Source organism: Anser brachyrhynchus (assembly GCF_964034855.1).
Source record: "Anser brachyrhynchus genome assembly, chromosome: 8".
Lineage (NCBI taxonomy): Eukaryota > Metazoa > Chordata > Aves > Anseriformes > Anatidae > Anser > Anser brachyrhynchus.
The window spans coordinates 962,808-989,223 of record NC_137702.1 but is presented as its reverse complement, the minus strand read 5'-3'; the positions used below and the strand labels follow the sequence as shown (position 1 = coordinate 989,223).

The 26,416-nt window shown below is 47.7% G+C and overlaps 1 protein-coding gene across 8 annotated transcripts in view; it reads right to left on the bottom strand.

The window, feature by feature from the left end:
- Positions 1-26,416, bottom strand: part of NEGR1 (neuronal growth regulator 1) — a 322,390-nt gene that overhangs the window by 82,405 nt on the left and 213,569 nt on the right. For 7 of the 8 annotated variants that reach the window (XM_080603526.1, XM_080603528.1, XM_080603530.1 and 4 more), the window contains 2 exons: positions 24,647-24,778; positions 1,927-2,047 (listed from right to left, as the gene is read on the bottom strand). In XM_080603526.1, coding sequence (XP_080459652.1) covers positions 1,927-2,047; positions 24,647-24,778 — 253 coding nt within the window. The remainder of the gene's footprint in view (positions 1-1,926; positions 2,048-24,646; positions 24,779-26,416) is intronic. The other variant, XM_080603533.1, reaches the window with a different exon arrangement.

The following is a 26,416-nucleotide window of genomic DNA, read 5'->3' as shown; positions in this document are numbered from 1 at the left end:
CAAATACATAGCAGGGTGTGAACTCCCCGTATATAGTCTTGCAATATACCAGCAAATTATCTGCAGGATAATGTACATGCTACTCTGAGCTACCTATGAAAGCTAACTCTTCTCAGTTTTGTTTTAAAACAATGAATGATCTGTCCAAGGCTCGTTCTGTGCTGGCTTTCTGTCTTCCCAAAGTAAAGGGGAAATCCTGGAGGCAAAACAAGGTGTGTACACCTTCCTCTGTCCTGCAAGTGGTGGTTTGGAGGTTCCCAGTACCTTTGTAGTCACATGTGTTTAGCATGTCTGCAAAAAGCAGTTTAGCAAAAAATGATGTACCATTAGATTTAACAGAATATTTGAGTGGTAAGACACAATAGGACAGTACATGTCTTGCTGATTACAGCAAGCCTCAGGTGATACAGCTACTGAAATGGAAAACAGAAGGCACAGCTTCAGTGTCCTGAAATGCTCTGTTTATTCCTTCCTGCTGCTCCTGTGACACTGAATGCACTCATGAAGAAAGGAATTGGTGACTTTCACAAATAGGAAGGTGATTATCATGCTGGAAATGGTTAATTGAATCCAGAATGCTATGGTCTATATTAAAACCTGCACTACAATGGTTTTAATATAAAATATATTTGTTACATCTCCCCCCAACATACGTACAATATAATACGCATCTTTAGAAACAGGATGTAGATGAATTTATCCATCAGAAGGAAAACCTCTACTGTTACATACAGTAAAGGTCAATTATATTGTTTTTAAGAATGTTTTAATAAGTGGTCAAAGTGCGATGGTTATGACTGCTGTGAGAAGTGGGGAAGGAAGATGAGCAATACTCCTAAAGGGGAGCAGCTGGCCACTGAGCAATGAGCTGACAGATGGTTTCCTATGAAATATGGTCATTAATATTCTCATGTCACCTCCCAGGTTTAATGGGATCTTAGAGCTGATGAGAAACCCAGCACTCAGAAGCTGGGAAATTCCAGAACCTAGAAGATGTGTGTGGGCAGCTGCCTATCAGGGAGAACAGCCACTTTCTCCTGCACCAATATTCAAACTTAAGAGAAACAATACCTTAGGTAAGGCAAGAGTTGTAAAACAAAATCTGTTCGAAAAAAAGATCCTACAGAGATGCCAGTTATCGTTACATAGCACTAACGACCTGAAAGCAAAGCTGGCTGGGAACAACACCAAAGCACACGATGAAGTTTTAGGGTTCGGGCCGGCAGTGTGCCCCTGGCTGCTTTCAGATGCTGGGGGGTGCAGCAGCTCTGCTCAAGGCAGCGGACTGAAAACCCACAGCCCACACTGCTAATAGCGCAACTGGGTGAAGAACTGTAGCCATTAAGGTTGGGCTGAAAGTCTTGTTAATCAGCCTGCCTTCTCACCCCCAAAGCTCTCAGTAGGAAAGCTATGAAGACTTCTTTTTTTTTTTTTTAAAAAAAAAAGCCTTCTTTAAAAAAAAATCTCTCTTTTTAGTAGGCTTTTTCAGCAGGCATTTTCAGTGCCTTTCTGGTTACTATTCTTATAAGGCTGCAATTACTAAAGCATGTTTAAACCTTAGGCTCATTATGGCAATTATCACCATCACAGCCCAGCCACGGACAGTCCTATTATGCCTCATTTATGAGCACAAAAACTAAGACTGCAAGAAAACGAAGAAACTCCCCCAGAAGCCGCACAGCACAGCTGTCGGCAGCCAGCACCTCCGAAGCCGCACTGCTCCAGCCGTGCACAGCTCTGCAGCAAGGGGAGCGGTGTGAGGGCTGAGGCCTGCTGCCCTGGTTTTTGGGGGGACAACCCCAGCACCCGCTGCCACCACGAGCTTTGCCCCTGCCTCAGCTCTCCTGCAGCCCGGTCCCTGCGGGGACACGCGAGTGGCACCAGTGGCCCCGGCGGCACCAAGCGAGGGCAGGCAGGGCTACTTACTTCCTCTCTCCTCTGTACCACTCAAAGACCGGGGCAGGAACGCCTGCACCTTCACACCGTATCAGTCCGTTCCCTCCGAGCATCACGCCGCTGGACTTAAGTTCCTGAATTGTGGGGGCAACTGAAAAAAAAATTGTAAAATAGACATTTGCACATAAATACGAAGACTGTTTAACTCCGCTTCTCTTCAGCACGCTTTACGTTACTCAGCCTGGTGCGTATTTTCCAGCTTGATTCACATTCAACCATGCTTTCTTCCGGCAGTGTAAAACTTATCCCACACAGCAGACTCTGACACAGATCTGTATATCTGGTGTAAAAACATAACTGAGACATGAAGAGTATTAATCCCATACTGTACAATCTGTTTTTTCAACTCAGTTACCCAGCGTGAAGTATAACGATGCGTGGCTGTCGCTGTCATGCAGGATGCTTTCAGTTCCTGAGCCCCCCCCGGACGGGGACGATGCGGTGCCGCAGGGGCTGCAGCCGCGGGCCGGGTCGGGGGGGGTGAGTTGGTGCACCCGCCCTGGGGGTGCTGAGCCCCGAGCCGCGCCGTGTCCCATGCCACCGCCTTCTGCATCAGGCCTTCTAAAACGCCCCCAGGCACACGTGGCCTTTGGGATCTCTTTTGGCATATTAAAAAGACAAACTTACCTTCCCGATTACGACTGAGCCATAAATACCATATAGCAGGCATGACTTTCCCAGTGTTACACTGGGTATGGATTTATTTCAGAAAATATGTTTTGTCTTCTTAAACGGCGAACATAATAAATCTGAATAAACATTTTAAACTTAGAATTTCAGATACAAATAAAGGTAAAAGGCGATTGTTGACTTTTCCAGTTGCCAGCAAAACGCAACCATGAGCTGAAAACAGAAGACAGTGAATTCCTCCGAAAAGAGATTATCAAAGTTAAGGCTGAACAACAATTGCCTTCCCCCTGGAATTTCTTTTACACTTTCTGTTTTTAAACAACAATTTATGTGCATCGTAAAATGCTATAAAAACTAAACCACAGAACTTATAAATAAAAATCTGTTGATTTTTTTTTTTCCCAAGCAATTTTCCAGATGTTGCTTTAAGGTGTTTATGTACGTGTAAAACGCTGACTGCCTCGCATCTGTTCCTTCAGCACCTCATCCACAGTTCAGCACGCCGCGCTAAGAGGCCATAATCTTTTATGGCAGGAGCTGCACCCAGGGAGCTGCGGATTCACTCCCGAGCAGAACGGCAGCCGCGCGGCCTGCACAGGCTGCATCGCACCTCCCGCGCTGCGGCGGCACCGTGACCGTGCACTGCAGGAGGCAGGAGCACACGTTGCGAAAGAGCCCACGAAGCGGGCATTCGCCCACGGTGCTCCCCCGGCGCACGCGTGCACTCATTGACAGAAATTACCCTGAACAGTAATTAAAGCTATCGCTGGAGCCTGTGGCACTGCTGGCACCGCAGTGACCGCGGGCCGGACGGGGTCCCACGCGCTGTCCCCAGAGCTGGGAACGCTGCGCCTGGTAAAAGTGTGGGGCAGGAAGGGAGCAGCGGGCCCTGCCCTGGCTGCCCTGCTCGTGGGGATGTGGGCGCAGCTTCCTCTGCCGCCGGCAAGCACACCCTCACCCTTCTGCTTCTCTTCCCAGCGATTACATGGAACAAACCCATATAAGCGTATGTGAATAAATATTCACTTTCAACTGGTAACATTAAAATTTCAAGTGGATAATCAGCATAACCAATTTGCACGACTACTTCTCCATAAAGCACACAGGAACGAAGGAAATCTTTTTGTCAAAACTGTGACTCCATGAAAATAGCAGGTACTTATAAACCTGACTCCTTCCTGAGCAGTGCTGCAGTTTGTGCAGCCACAGCTCTTAAGACGTAACTTTGAGTGAGATGGAGCACATGAAGACACCGGTTGCATTTCCTGCCGCTCCAGCAGCACTGAAGGACACCAGCAGCTGCCAAAAGCACCACAAAGTTCACGGCTCAGCTCCTAATCCTGAAGTGTTCAAAAGAGTAATATGAAAATTGTTCGAGATAAACCATACAAAAGCAGCACCTGAGCAATGGAAGAACACAGAAGCCACCTGCACAGGCACATGGCAAGCAAAGGCTGCTGAAAGCCGGGACCCGGCCCCGCCGCCTGCCCAGCTGCGTGGTGGGAGCGCCCTAGCTTTCTGCTGCCACTGGGTTTGCCCCCCAAGATAGGAAGAGTGCGACTGCATTGCTCTTTGAACGAGGCTTTAACCCATTTAAAGACTTGTGCACTCTTTCTCTTGGTCCTCATTTATCTGAACACACTGTCTAAAAGGAACTCAGTTCTTTCATCTCAGAGATCACACTCCCCCAAAAACTCGCTTGTTGTTTTTATGGTGCCTGGAAACCCACACCTGAAACAAGACACAGCACGACCAGGGAGATACTGCCAAGTGGAGCAGAGAGATGGCCCTGTACAGTCTGCACGTGATGTTTTCATACACACAACCCACAGTGATGTCCTGAGATGCTGCCTCACTGTAGTACTTCTTCCCCCATTGCCCCAATTAGCCTGATTGCCCATCTTACACCTGACGAGTCATCATCCTGTGCATGGATGCCACCCCACGCTTCTCCTTTACCCTTTATTTTCACCACAGCTTTTCAGTTTGTTGGGAACATCTCTGGATCCTGTCTGCTCCGAGGGGCAGTATCGGAGCTTCAACAAGCCCACGCGTCCCAGCATCCATCCCCATCCCCGGGCCAGGCCCCGCAGACACCTGCCGGGGAGGCACAGAGGGGCCCGCACTCCTGCTCAGACATTTCTGTGGATGTCAGTGAGAAATCCTGGGAGAGGAACAAGGGTAATGCACCGGATTGTACATTTGGCAAGCTTTCATGAACTGAAAGTTTGGTTTAAGCTGTTGCCATCTCATGCATTTCAGTCACAATTTATTCAAATGCACACCAGTCAGCAGCTGGACAGGATCCCGACAGCAAGTCCAGGCTCTCATCTTGGTGTGGGCACCTGAAAAACCTCTCGTGCCTATGAGATCTCAGCTTGGAACAAGAAATAACAAGGAGCGTGTGCGATGGAAAGGTGCCATTAGAGAATCAGAGATGAAAGACACAGCAGGAGGGTGAGCAGCGCCCAGCGAGGCAGCAGCACACGGCCCTGTCGCCGCTCCACCAGCAGGCACCCCAGGGCAGTGCTGGGCCCAGCTCCTGCCCGGCGCCTGCAGCCCGGCACCACCTCTCCCACCAGCAGCGGGTGGCTGTGCCCAGCCGTGCTCCAGCGTGATGATCCCTCCCCTGACGTGGGGACGAGGTCCCATGTCCCACGGCCGCACGGCATCGGCAGGCAGTGCCACAGATCCTGCCTGGCATTGAGGCCTGGCGCCGTGGCAATGGGGCCTGTCCTGCGCAGGACAGGCCGGCCGCCCCGGCTCCATGTGGTTTCGGCGTGCTCAGCACTCAGCCCTAAAGCAGCAGGCATGGGTACTCCATCCAAACCCGCTGCAAGAGCCCTGCGTGGTGCCTCCTGGCTAAGCTTTCTCATAGGTGAACGTTGTTCTGCATTATGCCTGGGGACTGGGAGTGCTTGTTCTTGTAGTTCAGAGTGGGCAGGATTATTAGCAACAAATCTGGAATTCGAAATAAATATACCACACTGTGTGGACACTATATGGACAATATATAATTCTTATGAGTTAGGCAAGAAGAGCAAATAAAAGGCCAGCAAAGATCTGGGTAATACAGAAAGTTTTTTTCCAAAGTACCACTTTCAAACTTCTCAATGTGCCCTGCTCACCTTTTGCTTTTGTGTGTGTGTGTTAATAAATGCAGACCATCTCTTGGTAATAAATTTAAAAATAAACTAATCCATAAAAATGTACAGTTAGGCGATGCTCTTTATATCTGTATGACCGTGCAGTCAAAAGATCAATTCAATCTAGCCTTAACGATTTGGAGTAACTTTCCAGGTGCAGAGCAGAGCAGCTCAGAAGCCCCAGGCAGAGCTCAGCAGCACTTCAGGCAGACGCTGGGGTCTCGGACCTGCTGCAGCAGGAGCCTGGTTGCCCACACCATTGCCTACCCTCCTGTCGCTCCCACCGCGATGGCTTTGAGCCCCGTCAGGCGGGAGCCCGAGGTTTCCTCAGATCGCCTCTCGGAAGGAGCCCAGCTTCTGTTTGCTCAGAGTTCAGAAAAAAATACAAATAAAAATCAATATTCTTTGCTCTAGGAAATCCCTGGCTAACACTGATATTAAAACACAAACCAAAGACAGCTTAGAATCACCGTTCTCTCATATTTTTCGTTGTCAAGTTATTTTCTTGTTTTTAGTATAAGGACAAACTGTGTGATGCAGGCACACTTTGAGTGAAGTGATTAGGGCACTGAGCCCAGATTCCTCAGACCCTCCTGCTCCCATTGGTATGGGAGAGAGGGTAACTCAGATGAGATTATGCACCTGGAGACCTGCTGCTTCAGGCTGCCAAGGTTTGTTTTGGAGAGGAAAAACACATGGGAGGAGGTTCTCAGGCTTCCAATTTCATATATTTTCTAAATGTTTTCCATTCAGCCAGCAAAGACTCATTTTGGAGAAGGCATTTATGGTTTGATCTTGTCTTTGCTGTCAGCCTTGCTGTAATGCTCTCAGCTTGTCCTCCCAGAGGCCAGCGTGGCCCAGCCTCCCTCGGCGCGGTGCCGAGGCAGACGGAGGCTCGAGCCGTGGTAGCTGCCACCGCACACAGACGTCTCCTTGGGTCCCAGCTCGTCCCACAGCACGTGCACACACACACTCGGTGGGTGCAAATCCCCTTACATTTTGGTGAAACAACAAAGTTTTTAAAAATACCCCTATTAAAGCCTGACGTGATGGTGCTGAGTACTCGCTGCACTTCACCTCTCCCCCAGTGCATTAATGAGAAAGATGTGAAAACTATCATCTTTGTCTCCCTCTCCTCTGCTAAAAGGGCTCTGTAATTGCGTTCTGCTCAGTTGCTGCTCATCTGATACCACCAACATGTTTGCATGAGTCAGGCGTTTGTGCTGGGAAATCAAATTCTACAACTTATGTTCCATCCAAAAACGATGCAAAGTACTGCAGAGTCTGGTTTCCTACCCAAATATTTTCATTTTGCTTTTAAATGTCTGAAGGAACACTAAAAACAATGCATGAAATACACTGGCATTCAGACAGGCGCAGAAAATATGCAAAAAACCTCCAGCTAGAACAGGTTTCATCTTTTAACATTTTAATGAGCTTCGGGACTTTTATGCATATTAGTTATGTTGCCCTAATTACTCATTATAATTCTAATGTGCATTTTATATTTAATTACAATGCTTATAAAGATTTGGTATGGACAGTAAATTATTATAACTAGCATGTGCATAATGATTAAGAGCTGAATTTATTAACTTTTACACTAGCATTCAGGGCTGGCAACTTTCAATTTCACCTTTGTGATTAACCATATTGTCTGATTAAACTAACATTTTTGTGGCATTAATTGTAAATGTCAAAAAAGTCTTTTATTTTTCCTGTTTCCATCAGATTTTAATTTGGCATCCTAACGTACTCTTTTATTAGTGAAATTGTTCTCCAGTGTGTCAAGATTGAGCCTTTCAGGTAAGAAAACAGGTTTTCTAAGATCTATTTTAGGCTACAGAAAAACAGGTACAAGCAATATTCATATATTTACTTTTTATGGATGTATTGCATCCTCCCAAAAAAGGAACAAATCTTTGTAAGTGAAACAGTATTACTTGTACTTTAAATAATAAAGGTGGTCTTCCCATAGTCTGGAGGCTTTACTTCTCTAGCTCATTCAGAGCAGCAGCCCCACCCCTTCCCAGATGAATAGTTTAATAGCTGCCTCTTCGTATCAGAAACTTCTCCAGGCTGTGGCGATATTTGAGATAAGCGTCCTTAAGCAATCACTCTGCTAAACAAGTAAAAGGCTTATTTTTTCCATCTCTTCTTGATGACTTCTGAAAAAAACTGAATTCAGTGGGGTCTTGATGTATATATGCATATAATTTTTAAATGCAAACATACAACCTGTAAGTAAGCATTCAGTTCAGCTTCTGCATTTCTGGATGTGATCTAACATCTCTTTTCTGCTCCTCTTCCGATTCAGAACTTAACTTCACAAAACATTATACTTTATACATGGATTAATTAAACAGACATGTAAATACCTCGAGCTAGCTGCCAGAGAGTAAGCAGAATCTCAAGCATCCTTCAGCTTCATTTTGCATGTTGCAGGGTGCATCAGAATTTCCTGGAATGTGCGTCTCCCTCAGCTGTGTCTAATGGATTGCATTATAACAGATCATCAAAATCATTGGCTGCTGTGCAATTTATATTTTTTGAATATAAAAACTCCCAGTGCTAAGTTGAAAGGAAAGCTTAAAATCCGTAAGTAATTGTTTTGTGGAAACAAAACAAAACAAAACCAAAAAAAACCAAAACAGCCACACAAAATAATACTTGGTAAATAATAGGCTAGCAGACAGGAATTCCTAACGTGTTTTACAAGTCCTTGAGTGACAAGAAAGAAGAGGAATAAACTTAACTCCAAGACCCAACAAAGCAAGTGTATACCTCTAGAGTTTTACATAAGGAAGTGTAAGCCGGCGAGCACACAGATGGAAGGGCTGCTTTGCTTTTTTGTCCAGCAGATTTTATCTTACTGCTTCATCTACCTAATCCTTCCATTTTCCGACAAAGCCTTTTCCTAATCGCATTCCCTTCAGGTACCCCTGTGCACGCACTTCTGGCTCACGTTCAGTGGGACGTTCTGGCCTGGGAGCAACGCCCGGGCTGCCCTCGTGTCCCAGGGCAGGTTCCTCTTGCCGCAGCCACGCCAGCCAGCGCAGCTTCTCCGGCAGCGCTCGGACAGCCGTGGCGTTACCTGTACATGGGGCCACGCACGGCGTTTGTGATTTCTGTAACAGAGACAAAGCTGCTGCTTTACAGCAGGTCAGCAAAACCCGTCTGTGAACGCAGGTGCTTTTCTTGACCAGATTCCCTGCCTCCAGGTTGGTGCTGCCCGGGCCCCCTTTGCCGCCAGATGCTGGTGTGGGACCCGCGCCAGCACCAGGCCTGGCCCCCCGCCCCGTGCATGCCCCCTCTGCCCAGGCCTCGCCCTGCGCCGCGGGACCTGGCGCCAGGCCCGGGGCTTCTCCCACCCGTACCCGTCCGATGGCTGCGCGCACCCCTCTGCCGGCATGGTCGGAACCGCGATGAACGAGCACGAAGCACATCCCACGTTTGCATACAAGGCTTGTTTGTAATTTGGAAGGAACAGATGCACGAGACATAAATGGGGCTATAAATGCTTGGTGTTTGACATTGTTCGGTACAGCGGAGTTGGCTTTAATCTTTCATTGGCCATTGAAGCTTGATTCAAATTTAACTGAAGCCAAAGTCTTTGTATCGACTTCAGTGGGCTTTGAACGAGACCTGGAAAGACCTACAATAAAAGGGAATTTCACAGTCTTCAAAACAAGCGAACAAACAAACAAGGCAAAAAAAGCAACTCGAAAGAGCACCAGTGAAACAAAACAACTCCTGTCATGTGATGCTTCTTTCTGTACAGCATTGCTCTTACTGCTGTAACTGGAGGGAAAAGTTGTCATCGACACTTCCTCATTCTCACTGAGGGTCTCTAATTACCCGAGTCAAAAGAACATGCTTTCCTGGCTCAGAACAGAAACACGGCACTGAAGGGAACCAGTGGAACTGCTGTCTGCTCTGCAGCACCTGGCGGGGATCTGTACGGAAGGATTTCAGGCTCTGAATGCAGGGAGGTGGAGGGGCATATCGCCGAGCCTCAGCCGATGTAGGAGCAGAGCGGTGCCTTTGCTTCATCGGCCTGGAGCCCGAGCTGGGCAGCTCACATGGCACCGGGCAGTCCCTGGGGCCGGGAGATCCCAGGGGCGGTGAGCTTTGTGCTGCGAGGCAGGCAACAGCTGTGAGGGACAAAGAGAAATATTTCACTCGGGCCAGCTCGCTGTTAAAGGTTGCAGTGCACGGCATGTGCAAGAGCAACGTCTTGGGGCAAGGCTGGAGGAGCGCGGCTACCTTGGGACGAGGCCATATCCGCAGGGCAAAAGCAGCACCCCTCAGCCTGTGGGGAAGAAAGACGTGGTGCTGGGGGCTCTGCCGGCCAGCCCCGGCCCCCCCAGGCCCTCGCACCCACAAGGCTCCTCCTCGCTTGGCAGCTGAGTGGGAAACCTTCCTCTGAGGCAGCGAGCCCTCGGCTCTGCCGCCCTTCCTTTATCTCAGCGAGTTATTCAAATGCGTGTGTGGAGGTGAGAGGGGAAAAATGAGTGTCAGCATCCAGGAGCCGTACTGAGGAAAGAGGAGGAGGAGAGGGGATGCTTCTGTGCATTTGATGCCGATCCAGAAGGAAGAATTGGCTGGGAGCCTGGGCGAGAACAAACACGAGTGCTTTTACTGTGCTACTTCTCTTCCTCCAAGGAAGATAAAAGCAATGGACTTCAACAAGTTCCAGGAATTACTGAGTAGGTCTTTTGGCAGTAAAGTTGAGGAGAAAGTGAATTAAAGCAAGCTGGTAGTTTTTCAAGGAAAGATATTTTGGAACAAACACGCAAAATATCCCAGCGTAGGTCGTAAGTGCAGTAAGAGAGCTGCTCGAGTCCTGCGTGAGCACCTTCAGGAAGTCAAGGCACAGAAGCAGATGAAGTAGGCAGGAGACATCGAGGGTAGTGAGAAATCACGCCATAGGTACACCAGTAGCATTAAAGGAAAAAGACAACAGCCCCCATCTATTCTGCTACTCAGTACTACCCCCGTATGGTGCCCAGACCACCAAAACACCCGTGGTGGCACCTCTGAGCATCAGGCACGCGGGTCCTCAGTTCCCAGCACCTCAACCACCCTTCCCAAGGTCCCAGAAGCAACAGTTTCATCACAGCTTGCTTTATGCAGAGCTTCGATGAAGTCTGCCAGGCTCATCCGATGCGTTCAGAAAACAGTTGGCTTATACAAGACCGTTCCCTACCGACCGCAGGCTGAGTGCTATCAGTCTGCCCACAGCTGGAGACCTGCAGGCCGCTGGCCTTCGCTTGTGAGACCGCAGCACAGAGGGGCTGCAGGAAGGCAGCTGACAACGCACAGCATGGCGAAGGGAGGCCAGCCCTTCCCGGAGGTGCAGGACAGTTGTGTTATCAACCACGGGCTTGATGGGGCAATGGTATGGTCTCAGCTGAAGTACCAAGTTCAGAAAAGCTGAAGGAATTGGGGTTAGTTTAGCTGGAAAAGATGACTTACTAGCGATACATTACATCACTAAATATGCACAAGAAGAAAAACGGAATCAGCTCTTCCCTATCTCATTTATGGGCAGGGCAGGCAATGATAAACTGAAACTGAACCAAGAGAGCAAGAGATTTAGGTTTGCAAAGCTAAGTTATTGCTGAAAGAGGTTGCTTAAGGAGAATGCTGATGTGTTTTTATTTAATTAAAAAAAATATCAGCACCTGCATTTGGGCAGCTGCATCAGACTGACTGCTCCGTTCCTCCTTTGGGTTGGATTTTTGTGATCTCCTAGACATTGGAATTATTAAGCATCAAACAGCTCCTCTAATGGCAAGTTCCTTTACTCAATTCTGTAGATCCTAGTGTTGTATTTAAGGTTATATACCATTCTTCAACACAATGGGAAAAAGAGAAATTACACTTGTCCAAGCTTCCAATAGTAATAAAATCTTTAGGTTTATGCCTAGCTACAAAAATGAAGTAAATACTGAAAGAGGATATAGAATTCAGGAAAAAAATATCAGATGACAAGTAGAACTTTTTTGTAGAAAACTTATCTCCTACAGCTTGGATCTGATTTGATATATTCTACATACATAACAAAGTAGCTAGGTGTACTCTCCAAAATGATATTTCTAAGGACAGTACTCATTACTACTGTATAATAAATGGAAGCATAAGTCAGAGTTAGCACTGAACAGATTGTTTGGGGTTGCAAAGACAGCAGCTGTCACAGCTTGACAGCTTTCTTGTTAGTGAATCAGCTTTACTGACAGTCTTTTTGATTGAAAACCACTGTTCGCTGACAGTGTGTTATAGCTGATATACATATGTATCTCATGAAGAATGAGAAAGAGCCATAAAGAGTCTAGAAGCAATTGCTCTATATTAAAAAGAAGTGAAGTTTACATAAACGTGTCCCCCTGTCGCCTCCCCCCGTGTCGATCTGCAGCAGACACACGCTTACAGGAACAGGACAATGTACACTGCTGTGTGACACGCACACATGCACACCAAGGCAAGGCAAGCCCAGAGTCCCTTTTCTAACTAAAAGCAATAAAGTCACAGAAATACTGATTGTTCTCAGACACTCTCAGGAAAAGTTTCTGTAGCTCAAAACAAAGTAATTATAGAAATAAAACCCGGTGCCACTCTGAAGGCATGTAAGGCTTCCCAGACCTCCTGCTAGCCCAGAGGGGGATCCACTGGAGTACGCCCTTCTCAGGGAACAGTGACTCAAAAAAGAGCCAGTTTACTTTGAATCACGTTTTACTTTCTCTTACATACTGCATCTGTGTCGATGACTTGGAGCGGCAGCTCCGTGGGACAGGGATCATCAGCTTCTGCTTCCCATAGCACACGCCAAACACCCGTGCAAAGCCACCACTGCCACTGCTGTGTGGCCAGTGCAGTGCCAGCTTCCTCGATCATCTCAGTGAACGCACAGAATCGTTTGTTTTGCAGTACCCCAGAGTCGTCACTGCACACATCATCTGCAGACTTACAGCACCAAAAATCAGCCGGCTGCTGTAAAGGAGGCCTTTTATTGAAGCAAATGCATCTCAGGGGTCTCTCTCTGCATTTATTTATAAGATTGTCCATATAAAGTAATTTCTTCTCCCTCAGTTTTGTGGTGTTCCAATGGATAAAAGCCAATGAAGTGCATACAATGGATGCCACCTTCGATTTTGAGATCATTGCTTAAAACAAAGTACGCGCCCTAGTTCTGAAGAAGACCAAAGACAAAAGACGGCAGCCACTTCTGGACACCAGAAACTTCCAGGGCTCTGCACCTTTGTCACTGATAAACATTTAATAGTTTTCTTACAACTGTTCATCTTTAAATAATGTCTACATGCTTCTTAAGAGTAGATGCTATATCTCAACTCAGCACAAGGATGCAGACATGACTTTCTTTTTCTGAAGTCTGGGATACTGGGATTTTCCCCTTACACATTCAGTGGCTGCACTGAAAGATAATTCCTGAGATGCTCTTTTGCCATTAATAATACCAGGCGCAGAAGCGGTGAGCACCTGAATTTTGACTTTGATATCAATCATATTTTTGTTCAAATTACACTGGAGACAGTGCATTCTGAACTGAATTTTTATAGTCTTTCAGTCTAGAAATGACTATTGCGTTCTTATTGCGCAGCGTGCGGCAGCTATCAAAACAGCTGAAGCACTGAAGCAATATGGTCCGTGATGTTCCCCCGTCTCCAGGAAGGAGCACCAAGTGCAGCCCTGCTGCAAGGCTTCAGAGCTTTCATTGCACATGGTTGTGTTTGTTTTGTAACTGTAAAATCCAAAAAACATATCAACCTCAAAATAGTTCCTTCTAATTTGAGAAGAGGTAGAAAATATGAAGAGAACCAGACAAAAGCTTTATGAATTATAACACCTAAAGAATGACGTTGGCAATTTTTCCTTTCTTTCGTGTCGACTGCACTGCTTTGTTTTAAACTATAAAAGCAGAAATATTACTTCTCAAAGCTCCCCCAGCTCAGATCTAGTGCCTCTACCACACACTTGCTAATACCAGCCAAATTGCAGAAGTTATTAAAACCTAATTTAGCAATCTCACCAGGGTACAAACAAGTTGTAACAATATCATTACAGCCTTATCAGGGACTGGATGTCTCGCTGAAATGCCGAGCGTAGTCGGGGTAGGAGCCAACCGGGACTGTCGCTGCGTGGCATCGTGGCCATACCAGGCAGCCACAAGTTATGCTAAACAGATTTCTGTTGCAGAACCATTTCAAAGCAGCCATGGCTGCTGTTGGAAGAAATAGATAAAAATAATAATCGGGGGACTGAGAGTTTTGAAAGAGTGGCACGCTCCTCAGGCTTGCCCTTCCTGGCTCCAGCTGGCGTCACCAGCTGCACTCAGAAGCCCTTTAGCCTCTCACCCTGTGAAGGCTCTTCCCTTGTAAGGGGCAGGGAGGACAGGCCAACAGCAACAAGGAATGCTGCAGCTACCAGGAGAAATATTGCTTTACAATGTGCAGACTATTACAAGAAATATTTTAAGTAATTGTTTTTGCTGAAGAGCAATCTGGGCAAGTGAACGCTCCTGGAAGCTGAAGAGCTCTCCATTAATTTTGGCTCTAGTCTGGGGTATTACAGAGCCTGCTGTATACTTTAAATTGCTTCTTGAAATGCATAAGCTCTTTACAGATGAGTCATCTTCTATTAATACTTTAATTTTTGTGAACTGTATTTCAGCTAGTGTTTAAAGTGGGATCACCTGGAGGCTGAGGAGCTAGCGGTGGCTCAGAGCTGGGAGAAAGCACTCACTCCAGGTTGCATTTACTGCCCAGAAGTGCTTTTCTTCAGTCACTACATACATTTCTTCACTTTGCACCTCGCCAGGTTTGAGGGAGTTCACATCCCGCCTGCAGATCTGGAATTGTATTGTCTCTGAACATAACGGCGAGCCACACGTGGAGCCTCCGGGGAGCCAGAGGGGCGCCCTGAGAAGGCGGCCCCGTGGGGAGAGGCGCGCCGCTGCTCCTGCCCGTCGGTCGGCTGCCTCCGCGAGGGAGAGGTGCAAGAAAGGGACCTTCAGCAGCAGCGGATACGCAGAGATGTCTGCAACCTCACCGTAACCTTATTTTGGCTTTGAAATGATAGCACAAGCAGAAAAGTACACAATAGTTGTTAAAAACTTCATTAATTTTTGTCCACTCATACTCCAGTCACGAGCAGATCCCCACACTTTCACCAACAGTGGCCTGAAGCCTTTACATTGTGCTTATGCAACAGCCATCAACAGCACACTGCTGAGAACATTTTTCACGGATATTAGGAGAACTTGCCACGAATGTTCTATTATTTGCTACAGCAGTTTCACAGCGATGCATAAACATGCTGTATGGCATCTCCTGGCATCCCATAATTATACAATATGTGGACGTATAACTACTGGCAGAGTGCAAATATGTGCAAATTAGTCCAGTTGTTTTTATTTCAGGGGTTCCTGGGGACAGGGAACAGAGATTACTTTCACATGGGCAGTCATGGCAGTCCTCAGAATTAACCACGGCAGAAATGGCAAATAATCGGCACCCATAGGCTTCTGAAACAGTGACCTCCATGTTTGAACTGCAGAAATAACTTGTGTTAGCCAAGTCAGAAATACTGTTTCCCAAGAAAACAATGCCTGAAGAGATTTGTTTGAACACGGTTTAATAGCTCGCTACCTCCTCAGAGGGGTTCACGGGTTTGTGCTGGAGACACTTCACTTGGGGAAAAGAGAACGTGAGGTGCTTCTCGGCATCTTAACCTTCTGATTTCCCTCTGAGGCCAAGAGCTGGCTGCTGCGGCCGCAATGCTGGTGGTATGTTGCAGCAGCATCTCCTCTTCCGCTGAAGAAGCCAAACCGCAACCTCGTCCTGCAGCCCCAGCTGGTGCCACTGACGAGCTGGAGACCTCCCTGGAGAGCAGAGCCAGCGCATTGACCAGGCTGCTCCCCTTACACATCTCACCGTGCCGCCGGCAAACACGGGGTGCAGCCCCCTGCTCACCCCCAAAATAGCCAAGAATCACTCGGAGGAGCTAGGCAGAATTTTTCTTCAATACGAAATACAGACTCCTTATCTACTGGAGGGATATCTTAAGTACTAATACTCTAACTTCAAATACAAGACCTCATTTCATGTTGCCAGAGCCCTTGATTATGAGCTGTGGCAGCAGAATGCCATCTACGTGAAGGAACATTATAATCAATTCTGTCACGCTTCAATATAAGCAACACTTTTCAGAAATAAGCAGCAACCACGCAGCAGTTTGCAGAACCTAATAGTAAACTACTACACCACAGAAAGAAATCAATGTTAATTTCAAAGCCAAATTGCACTTGAGTCAGAAACCTGAACTATATTGTTTTAATCTGACTTCTGAAATGCTAATAAAAATACCTGAAGGACATAAAATGACAAACATTACTTTCATAAGAGGCTTCTTTCCCCACCAATGAGGAGAAAACTATTTTCTTCATATCAACTATATTCTCCTCCCCACTCCGATTGAGATGGATTTAAACACATGACTAGCTTTTATTGATCTGAATTGGTATAAGTTGTTTTTCATTAAGTGTTACTATGAGATGGTACATCATATAACTCATACAAGTTACCTCAGTCAGTGATAAGAATAGTTTGCAAATTAAATAAATCAGAATTTAGTCCTAATGCTGACCAAAACCCCAACAAAACCACAGAAGTTAGAAAACCACAACCCTGATTACATTGTGCATGATCAAAAACTCCATTTAAAGAGTAGCAGAAAATTTCTCAAAGATCTTTATCTTAGGTCAAAATAACTGTTCTTATGTGCACAAGTTTAACTTGAAATATTTTGCTATTAGCTCCTCTTTTGGATGGCTGGACCCAAAAACAAGCTCTGCTATTACTGACTCAAATCACAGTCCAAGTTTTCCTATCAACTGCGTTAGCACCTCACCTCCTTTAGCTAGGGTGCGTGGCTTTGTGTCCTCATATAGCTGACCCACAGATATAGAAACTAATTACACCATTAATTCTCTGCTCTCAGCTGTGTATTCTGTGATGCAGGAAAGACATCTTCTCCATCCTTCCAAGTAAAGGTCTTCCTACATCTTTTTAATTAAAATAGTAGCTCAGACATAAATGTTATAACTACTGAACCAGAACATCTGTACAACGCAGAGAACCTGATTTTTAGAATTAGGTTAATATTTAACAATGACAGGACAAACAGGTCAAGGGATGGTCCTGATGGACTAGTGCACGAAGCCCACACCCACCTCGCTGCTGACTCACTGCCGTCATGTCCTTCCAGAAGCTGGTCCCTGGTCCCCAGCAGCACGCCGTGGAGCAGCGCTGTTCTTACCATTCAGAGCATCCACCCAGCTCTGTGCGCTTGAGCTGGTGGGACAGCTTTTCAGAACATAAGAGTGCAGCAAGGGGAGGGCTCTCTGTGTTCCCTGGGTCTGTGCTAGATGGGGCAAGATGAAAGGGGACCAATACTCAGCCTTCATCCCGAACAAAACTGGAAATCTGTGAAAAACGGGGCAGCCTGAAGTCATGCTATGGACACAGCTCATGCCTGGCCATAGTCCTCTCCAATGACTGCAGACTCAGACCTACGATGCAAGCCCGTGGCGTGCACCAGCACTGCCCTTACCTGCAGATCTGAGACCAAGAAGACTTGAACAGACTAAAGAGTTGCCTTTTGGAAAGCTCACGCACACTGAGCTCCACCAATCTATTAACAGAATCAAATATTAACGGCAGTCAGATTTTCAGGAGTCCCCAGTGTGACTTAGAAGCCAAAATCCCATTTTGAAAGTTAACCGGAGAATTCAGAGAAGCGTGTTTCACAGGAAGTCAATGAAACCGCACTCCGGAGTGCTTTTAACTTTTAAAAGTGTAATTTAGATACTTCAAAACAGTATTGCAAAGTTCAATCTTCCAAGGCACTGTGCACATGTAACTCTTGAAATGGTCAGTGGGAATTGTGGCTACCCAGTGCCTGCAAATTGCTCTGCGTTGTTACAATGCCGAGCAATACTTCAGACCCTTGTGATTAAAGAAAGGCTGGCACACATGATGCAATTTTAAATGTGTGAATTTCAGCCAAACGGATAACATCAGCCACTGCCACCTCAAGATAAGGTCCTTCTGCACTGCGGTCAAATATGAACGTACAAGTTCATCTCATCTGGGTGCAGTACTGTTTGAAGAGTTATGTGACTGAGTTTACTGTATATAAAAGGCACAGGAAAGAAAAGCAATAACTTTTCCGCGCAGTTATGTTCTTTAGGGGAACTGGTTTTAACTGGTTAAAAAGAAAAAATCTTTGTCATTGCATGGAATTGTCCTCACCAACAGAAAAAATCCTGGCCCAGTTTGAAGCCCTTCAGGCCGTCGGCCGTCATCACGCCTACCCTTGCCTGCAGCCGCTGTGCTCCACGTGCGGCACAACCGGCACACGGGCTGTACCTCTGGCTGGTGGGGTGTGAGTTCGCTCAGGCCCAACTGTGCCCAGACCTATATGCAAAAGTATCCCCACACAGCTTTGAGAACCCCCCGACAGACACCTAGAGGTCCCCAAACACCTCATCGTGCCAGTGTCAACACACAACTAGTCTGTAAGCTGCACCCAGGGCAGGCACCACAGAATTTGCTTCCTCAGGCTGCGTTTGCCATCCTGGGATCACGAAAGCAAACAAAAAAGCCTTGCATAAGCAAACGTGCACGCAGATGCTTACAATTGTTCAATACGCTGTCCATGTAGTTTTAAGAAGAAAAAAAAGAAGTTGCACTATGCTTAAACAGAATCCCTCCCTCCCTCCCCCCCCCCCCCATATTAAAAGAAAATGGAAATTAAAACTGCAAATTGCCCTGACTGTTTTCATACTTGGTACCAAAGCAGGACAGAAACGAGACCTTTGCAAAATGCTTGGGCCATCTCCTTTTTATTCAACTTGATTGAAGGAAATTTTCTTTGTTGAATCGAAAATAAAAAACCTTGCCCAGGAAATGTTTTTCTTAGGTCAGCAACGATGCACAGCAATGCGCTTTCAGGGAGCATAAAGTCACGGCCATGTGTCCGGGTATCAGGAACCCCAGCAAACACTGAAGCCCTATACTGTTTTTCCCGGTAGGCCTAAGGTTACAGATATAATTAGGTTAGAGTGGCTTGTACAGTATGTCTGATTTCAAAGTAAAATCAGAGTATTATGCATAATATTATGCAAGTGCCATAGCAACAGTAAGGCAGACTTCCATGAAATGCTAATGAGATAAGCTGTTCTGCAAAAACCCTAACCTGTCCAAGCAAAAACAAACACACTACTTAAAATTCATACAAGAAACTCACACATTCCTTCTATTAAAAAAAAAAATCAAAAAAAAAAACAAAAAACAAAAACCAACAACAACAGAAAAACAGCCCACGACATAAACCACCTTATCAAACCATCACAGCAGGAAAGAAACCAGCAGGCAGGGAGCGAGGCAGGTCTGTGCCCAGCCACCTGTTGCCGCCCCGTCGCACGGCGCGGGGGCTGCTCTCGCCCAGCACCGGCCACCAGCTGCGGCCACCACAGCCTGGGGGGCTCGGGCTGCGCGGGGCGGCAGGACCTGCCCCAGCTGACAGCAGCAAGCCACGTCAGCACAGGCAAAGCCCCGTCCCAGCCCCAGAGAGGAGGTAAAGGAACACCTTCCCCAGAGAGTAACCTCACCCAGGCTGCCCAAAGCCCCGTCCTGGGCTGGCGCGAGGTGCCCCTGCCCGCGGCTGGGGATTGGAGCCGCACGGTCTTTAAGGTCCCTTCCATCCCACACCACGCTGTGATTCTGTGAAAGGAGGCGGCGTCACTCCAAACGCAGACTTTGACTTGTTTGACCACCGATATAAAAGAAATATTGAATCAGTCACTTAGAAAACCTGACCCGAGGATGAAGACGGGAAGAATCGGGGCTGGCGAACACAAGGAGGTACGTGTGAGGAGAACAAGAGCCCTGCCTTCAGAGACCGAAAGGTGAGACTGGTCCTGCCCCTCGGGGGACAGGTGAGGAACGGGCTGTAACGGAGTAGGAATGGTTCCCATTAGGCACTGTGACAAAATTACAAATGCAGACTGCAGTTAAATAGAACATGCTGCCCGCGGGGATCCCGTCACTGGGGACACCTTACGGAGGGATGGGCAAACATCCCTTGGTGACACCAGGCAGGGCGTAACAGATTTCACAGGTTGTCATATCATCTATTCACTTGCTTTTTCCCTTTCAACATTTTCAAGACTGAATGGAAAATATCTGTACAAGGAAATGCTTTCCCAGCAAGCGCCGGTCAGGATGAGGAAGGAGTATTCTGAGTTCCCTCCGTACCGCCCGTATCCACAGGCTGCAAGGTCTGGGGGCCCAGCTCTCCCCTGCACAGGATCCAGCTTTAACAGAGCTGTTTGAGAGACAGTTACAGAAAAACAGGCCCTGAGTTTGTATTATACGGGCATCTGAAAAGAAGGAACACTTCAATGCAGCTCCACCTTAAAAGCCCACATTTGCTGTTTATTTAGGTAATCGACAATTTTACGTAAATTAAAATAAATGCCAGCTTCACGATGCACACATCTCATTCTTCATCATCTCAGCGTGGCCTCAGCACTTCTGGAGATTCTCACGTTTAGCAACTGCCTTTAATCTTTTAAAGTATGTCACTAACGAACCGGAGGGTCAGTGGAGCTACAGCAACATGTGTGTAGTTACAGAGCGGCTTTCAGGTGACATTAAAATCTTCCTAATCCAGACACTAGTTTGTTCAAAGGGGGCTTCAAGATTATCATCCATAAATCAGTATTTGCTTTATAAAATATAAGAGAAAATGCTAATAAGATTTGCTTCTGAAGTGAAATTGGATTATATTCTGTCTATTTTAACTTCATTTGGCATAGTGTTCCTTCAGAAACCAGCATCCTCATACAATCTTACGTTAGGCTCTCCTTCAATTTTTTTTCCTCTCTGAATTCAGACAAACACACCACAATGCTCAGGCCACCATTTTAAAAAGAGAAATCATGGGGGACGTACATAAATTAAGTAGAAAATGTAGAATATGCAATATGAAACAGTATAAAGAAAAAAAAAACCCAACCAGAAGTAAAGCCACTGGAGTCACAATGGATGCGCTGTAGGGCAGGTAGCAAACTGGTGCTTTATGGCTGGCTGGGGGCTGCCCAGCTAAGGAACTTGAAATTCAGAAAGTAATTTAAACCTGGTCGTTTTCTTGTATTTGCTTGGATGACTGAACAACCGCTATATGAAATGAATATCCATATTCAACATTATGCTTATATTCACTGCAACCGCTCGGGGTTCATTGGTACATTCTATTAACTGGACACAATAAAGCCTCGATTTATTCTCCACTTATCGGGCCTGCAATAAAGAACGTTCCTTTTAATAACAGGAAAACAGCATTGAAATTGTCAGGAGCAGCAGTTAAGTGATCATGCTCACGCAAATGCGGCGCGGTGCCGTCGTCACCCCGTGCGCTGGGGGTGGCGTGTCAAGGCGGTGCTGTTCGCGACGCGGCAGAGCAGTGCCGCGACGCAGCGGGGATTGCTCCCGCTCCGAGACGGAACGGCGCTTCGGCAGCACGCCACCGCGCACACGCCGTCGGAGCGCAGGAGCCCTGTTTTCTACAGCAAGGCCATTTCCTACAGCAAGCCGTGTACGTGGGCAAGGCGACGCGTTTGGGAAATAGTCAGGGCCCTTGTAAGGCTGGGGGGGCAGCTGGCAGTGAGTTGGCTGTTCCGGGCACTGCTTCAGTGACACTCACCGAGGAGCGGGGTCACAGGTAAAGGAATTAAACGCCTGGTGGAGCCACCTGGATGGTGGGCACAAATCCCTGTGCCAGAAGCGTGATCACAGAACAACACACGTGGGGTGAGGAGGGAGAGATGCTGCAGAGCTAGCAGTGAGCCCACACTGGAGGGCGTTAGCCTAGGAGTTGAGGGAGTCTGCAAGACTGAAGGAAGTAAAGGGATGGGACTCTGGGGGCAGCTGGGGGCAGAAAGCCCTGCTCTTTATTGAACAAGTATCTCCTTAGCAGAAGAAACAGGGCTGAGGAACGTTCAGCCAAGAAAATTCTGCCCAACCCAGTGTGACAAAAGAACCCAAAGTCTTCCTCTCTTCTTGCATATTTCTGTCACTAAGATCTTCCCGGTTTCACACTTGAAAATAATTTTAATACAAATTTCTTTTAAATAGCACCAGAGCTGGTTAGACAAACCACAGCTCGCCTGGCGGAGAGATTGAGCTCTGGCTGACTGGCCACGTGTACGGAGCTCCTCCAGGACCGTGCGTGCCGGCCAGCAGCCGGAGGCGCTGAGCCCTGCGTGCACCCCTCGCCACGCGCGCGGCTCCCCTGCGCTCTGCGGGGCTGCGGAGCACAGGGCAGAGGGGGGAGCACCCGGACAAACACCCTCGGTGCCGGGGTGCCGACTGGTGGCTGGGCTGTCCGGGCCCGGGGGTGGGCTCGTGGGGACGACGGCCGCAGGGCGAGCTCTGCCAGCTTTGGTGAGCTCCAGTCCGGGCCTCTCCTGACCGCAGCGAGCCACTTTGCTGCCTGGTCAGAATTAACGAGCGTTAGCAGCGGGGAGCAGATGCTGGGAGAGCTTTTGCATTGCGCTCAACTGGCTTGGGGACAATGTACAAATCAAACAGAAGCGTGTAAGCAATTAGCTGACTACGACAAATCTTCCACGTATACAAACGGCTTCATGCTGAAGCCAGATCCTAGTTTTGCATTGCCTTTTTTTTTTTTTTTTGCTGTTTTCTTCTTTAGTTGTAAGAAATAGAAAAAAATTACTCTGCGTGCCCCCGGTGCAGACTTAGCAGTTTGCCTGAACCTGGCACAGGAATTCAGAGCCAGGTGCATCCCACCACGGCCAAAGGCGCTTCCTGATGGATGGACAGGAGAACCTGCAGCCAGAGCTGAGCAGCCCTGCCTGTGGTCAGTGCTGAGGGTACGTGCAGCCCTCCCAGCCTGCCCGTCCTCCAGCACTGCAGCACCATTTCTCCCAGTGCTCCCCAGCTCGGTGTCGAGGACGGGCTTTGACACGACTCAGCACAGGGCCCGCGCCAACCAGCACATCAGCTCTGTGTTGCATTTAGGCTTGAGTTTTGGCTTTGGCCAACCAAGTTGATACTTTCCTCTGAATTAGGACTCACATAAGTCTCAGTCCTGGCTCAGGAGGTGAGGGAGAATTGTGGATTTGATGATTTTATCACCTCTGTGCTTTCTCAAACAAAACAAGTGCTAAGCAGCACTATCAACTTCTCCCTTTTCGCCATCACTTAGAAAGCTCCTGACACTGCTACCCTTATTAAAACTCCCATCGCATGAAGTTACTTAGAAGCAGTTTTTATTTCTATAAAACTAAACTGAGCTCCCCATTCCTTCTGGGTCTCTATCACAAGTCATTTATTTAACAACACAAAGTACTTTGGAGCACGGGTTGCGTGAAAGGTGCCACGCCACAACACCCAGGCCCCATCTATGCAAGTATCTGCCCAGCTTCCCTTACCAACAGTGTCCCAGTAACAACACACCGCACAAAAAATAGCGGTCACTTACGCCACGGGCCACCACCACTCCACTTTTAAGTCCCAGGTAGCCCACGGTTTTTAGAGAGAACCGTGACGGATTCAGCACGAGGCTCCCTGCGCTGCTCTGCGCATGGGACAGCGCTGCAGCTCCAGCACCTGACGGAGGAAACCCGCCCTTGGGCTCGTAAAGCAAGGAGCCATGGCCAGAGTGTTGGACCAAAGTGTGTAAGCGCCAGGAGCACAGGGGAGGCAGGGTCTGCAACCAGCGGCACTAGGGTACGTGACTCAGCAGCACAAAAACTGCCTCTGAGACCTGCGGCACGATCAAACTGTTTGATAGCTGTTGGGGAGCAAGGAGAGCCCCCTGAGTGCCTGTAAGCACACCGGCAGCCTGGGGACTGGGGCTTTGCTGCCGCAGCGCATGGACGGGGACAGCACCCACTGAGGGGACACAAAGCCAGCGCCTCAAACGTTTATAAAGTCAGTAATGATGCCACAGCAATTTTCAAAGTAGGAACTGCTACAAATTACAAGGTAATTGCACTTAGCCTAAGAAAATTCACAAGTGGAATGAATTAGTGTAATTATTCATACATTCTTTCCATTTTTTATAATTTGAAGGGAAAAAGAACACAGCTCTGAATGTTTCACGTTGTACCGAGCGTTAAACCAAATTCAATCCCAACCAGAAAGCATCCCGTTTCTGCAGAAACCCGACAAGGTCAGAGCTGGTGGGACGCAGCACCGTGCCCCCGGCTGTGCCTGCCTGCAGCAGCGCCGCCACGGGAGCTGGGGCACCCCGGGGGCACCCGGCAGGCTGCCCCCGCACAGGGGCAGGCAGGGCCTGAAACTCCCCCAGGCACTGCTCCTGGTGAGCGCACAGCACGTGTCCGCGGCGTCCACCACCATCTAATCATCCAACAAAAAAACTTCACCAAGTTTCTCGTCTCCCTGTATTGTTGCACAACCGTGACAAATTAAACCAGAGACATTTTAGTCCAACAATCACAGCAGTCCTCAGAAAGTACTCAGAGTCCGCAGCTAATTACTCGAAGGGTTACTCAGAAAGTCCAAGCCCGGCAGCAGAGCCCAGCTTGCATTAAGCACAGGCAGCTCAGCCCGTGAGCACACGCCAGCACCACGGTCCTCCCGGCAGGATCTGAGCCCGAATCCTGCGTGACCTGCCTGGGGCCAGACCAACTCAAAGACCACAGGCTTTTTTCTCCTGCAACACCAAAAACCCCTCCGATCTACAACTCCACCACAAGCAGCAGTACTTTGCATTAGACTTTTCTTCTCAGCCGCGTCCCTCTTCTCCATTGGATTTAGTGATTAAAAAACAACGTGACTTACAGTTTACTGTGACTTTTACTTTTTTCACGTCTGGGACTGAGACGTCGTTCTCTGCACTGCACTCGTATTCCCCAGCCTGGTCTCTCGTAATTCCATAGATGTCCAGGTACTGTCCGTTCTCAAACGGTTTTGCTGAAATGAAATAATCAGAGAAAGAAATTACAGGAGGCTGAGCACAAAGCAGCAACGTCCACCTGGCTCCGCTTTTACGCCCGCACAGTCCTGCCCGACAAAAGCAAGCCGGGTGCTGAGAGCAAGGCCGGGGCGCAGCCGGCCCTCCCCGAGCAGCGGCCACCCCCCCAGGGGGCACATCCCTCCTGGGGAGCCGGGCCCGGCGTGCTCTGCCCTAACGAACGTCTCAGGTTTAATGAAGAATAAAACAATAGCTCCCCTGTCCCTGCGTACCCAGACCCAAGGAACACAACCCACACTGCCCGACCTCCTGCACAGAAATCAGGGCAGTCGCTGTGAGCTCCTGTGAAAACTGGCAGATATCAGATTTACAGATCGGATCTCTCTGATGCAAAACAGAATGAAGACACAACTGAGACACTAGTACATGTAACTCCGTAGAGCACCGTATCTGGAAATGGTAACTTTTTTACAGAGCAAGAAAAAAGTTGTAATTCAGAAGGTAATTTCTGTCCACTTGGCACACAGTCATAACCCACACCGAAATTTTTGCGGTTTTCTAACTCCCAGCATCTCCTGGCTGTGCCTTACTGTGGTGCCTGCGTGCTGTGAGCACTCTGACACCCGTCCGATGAAAACTGCTACCTGCTTCAAAGTCTGCCTGTGTCTGCAGAGCAGCGTGCTGCCAGCGGAGAACAAATTCATTACCCCAGATTCCTCAGAGGACGTTTACCGCATAATAAAAGAAAAAAAATGTTAAGTATACTTATTGATTGCTAATAACTTTGCAATTTACAGAGCAGTGACTAAAACTGGAGCTGGGTAGTGAGAACCAAGTAGAAATGTTATGCCTGCGTCCATCACAGCAGATAATCTCATTTGCTTCTCTGTTGCAGATCCGTGTTTTGAAGTGAGCAAGGTTCAGCACATCAGCTGTGACAGTGCGCTGCCTACCAAGGCGGCACTCACTCGGAATGCCGTGTGCCGTGTCGTTCATGGGACGGAGCCCAGAAAGCACTGATTTTGTAAAGCAGAGAGAGAACACTGACACTGGAAAACGATTGTGCCTCGAACCGAGCACTCATAAAATGCAACAAAATGACATACAGTGAAAAATTGTGTGAGAATGATTTTTATTCCATTCCATGCGGTCCATAGGAATGAATTATGCAGCCTCCCCGGCCCCCAAGGGACCCAGCTGTTTCCCTGCACACGGTGGGCACTGTCCTGCTCCACTTGGCCAGGCTGACTCGATCTCCAGAACTTTATTTCCTACTGCTTTGAACAGAGAAATGTGTTTTCAGTCTCTACCGCACAAAGTGCACGTTACACATTTGCTTCTTTGTTTCTAGTACCAATAAAATCATGTAGACTGCAAGACTCGCCCGTGTTTCATATTAAAAATGACTATTAAATTATGAGGTCATAATGCTCTCCAGCGTAAGTACATCTCTGGCTATACGGTGTGCACCAAAATATCATATACTGAATCCTGCAACCTATTTACATTGCATTCTGTCCCAGTCCCCAGCATCGGTTTGAAAATAAAATAAAACAGAATTCTCCAAGTGCCTGGAACTTCATAAAAATAGCCGTTCCTCTTTTAGTTTAGTAAAGCTAAACCTCCGCTGTGAACTT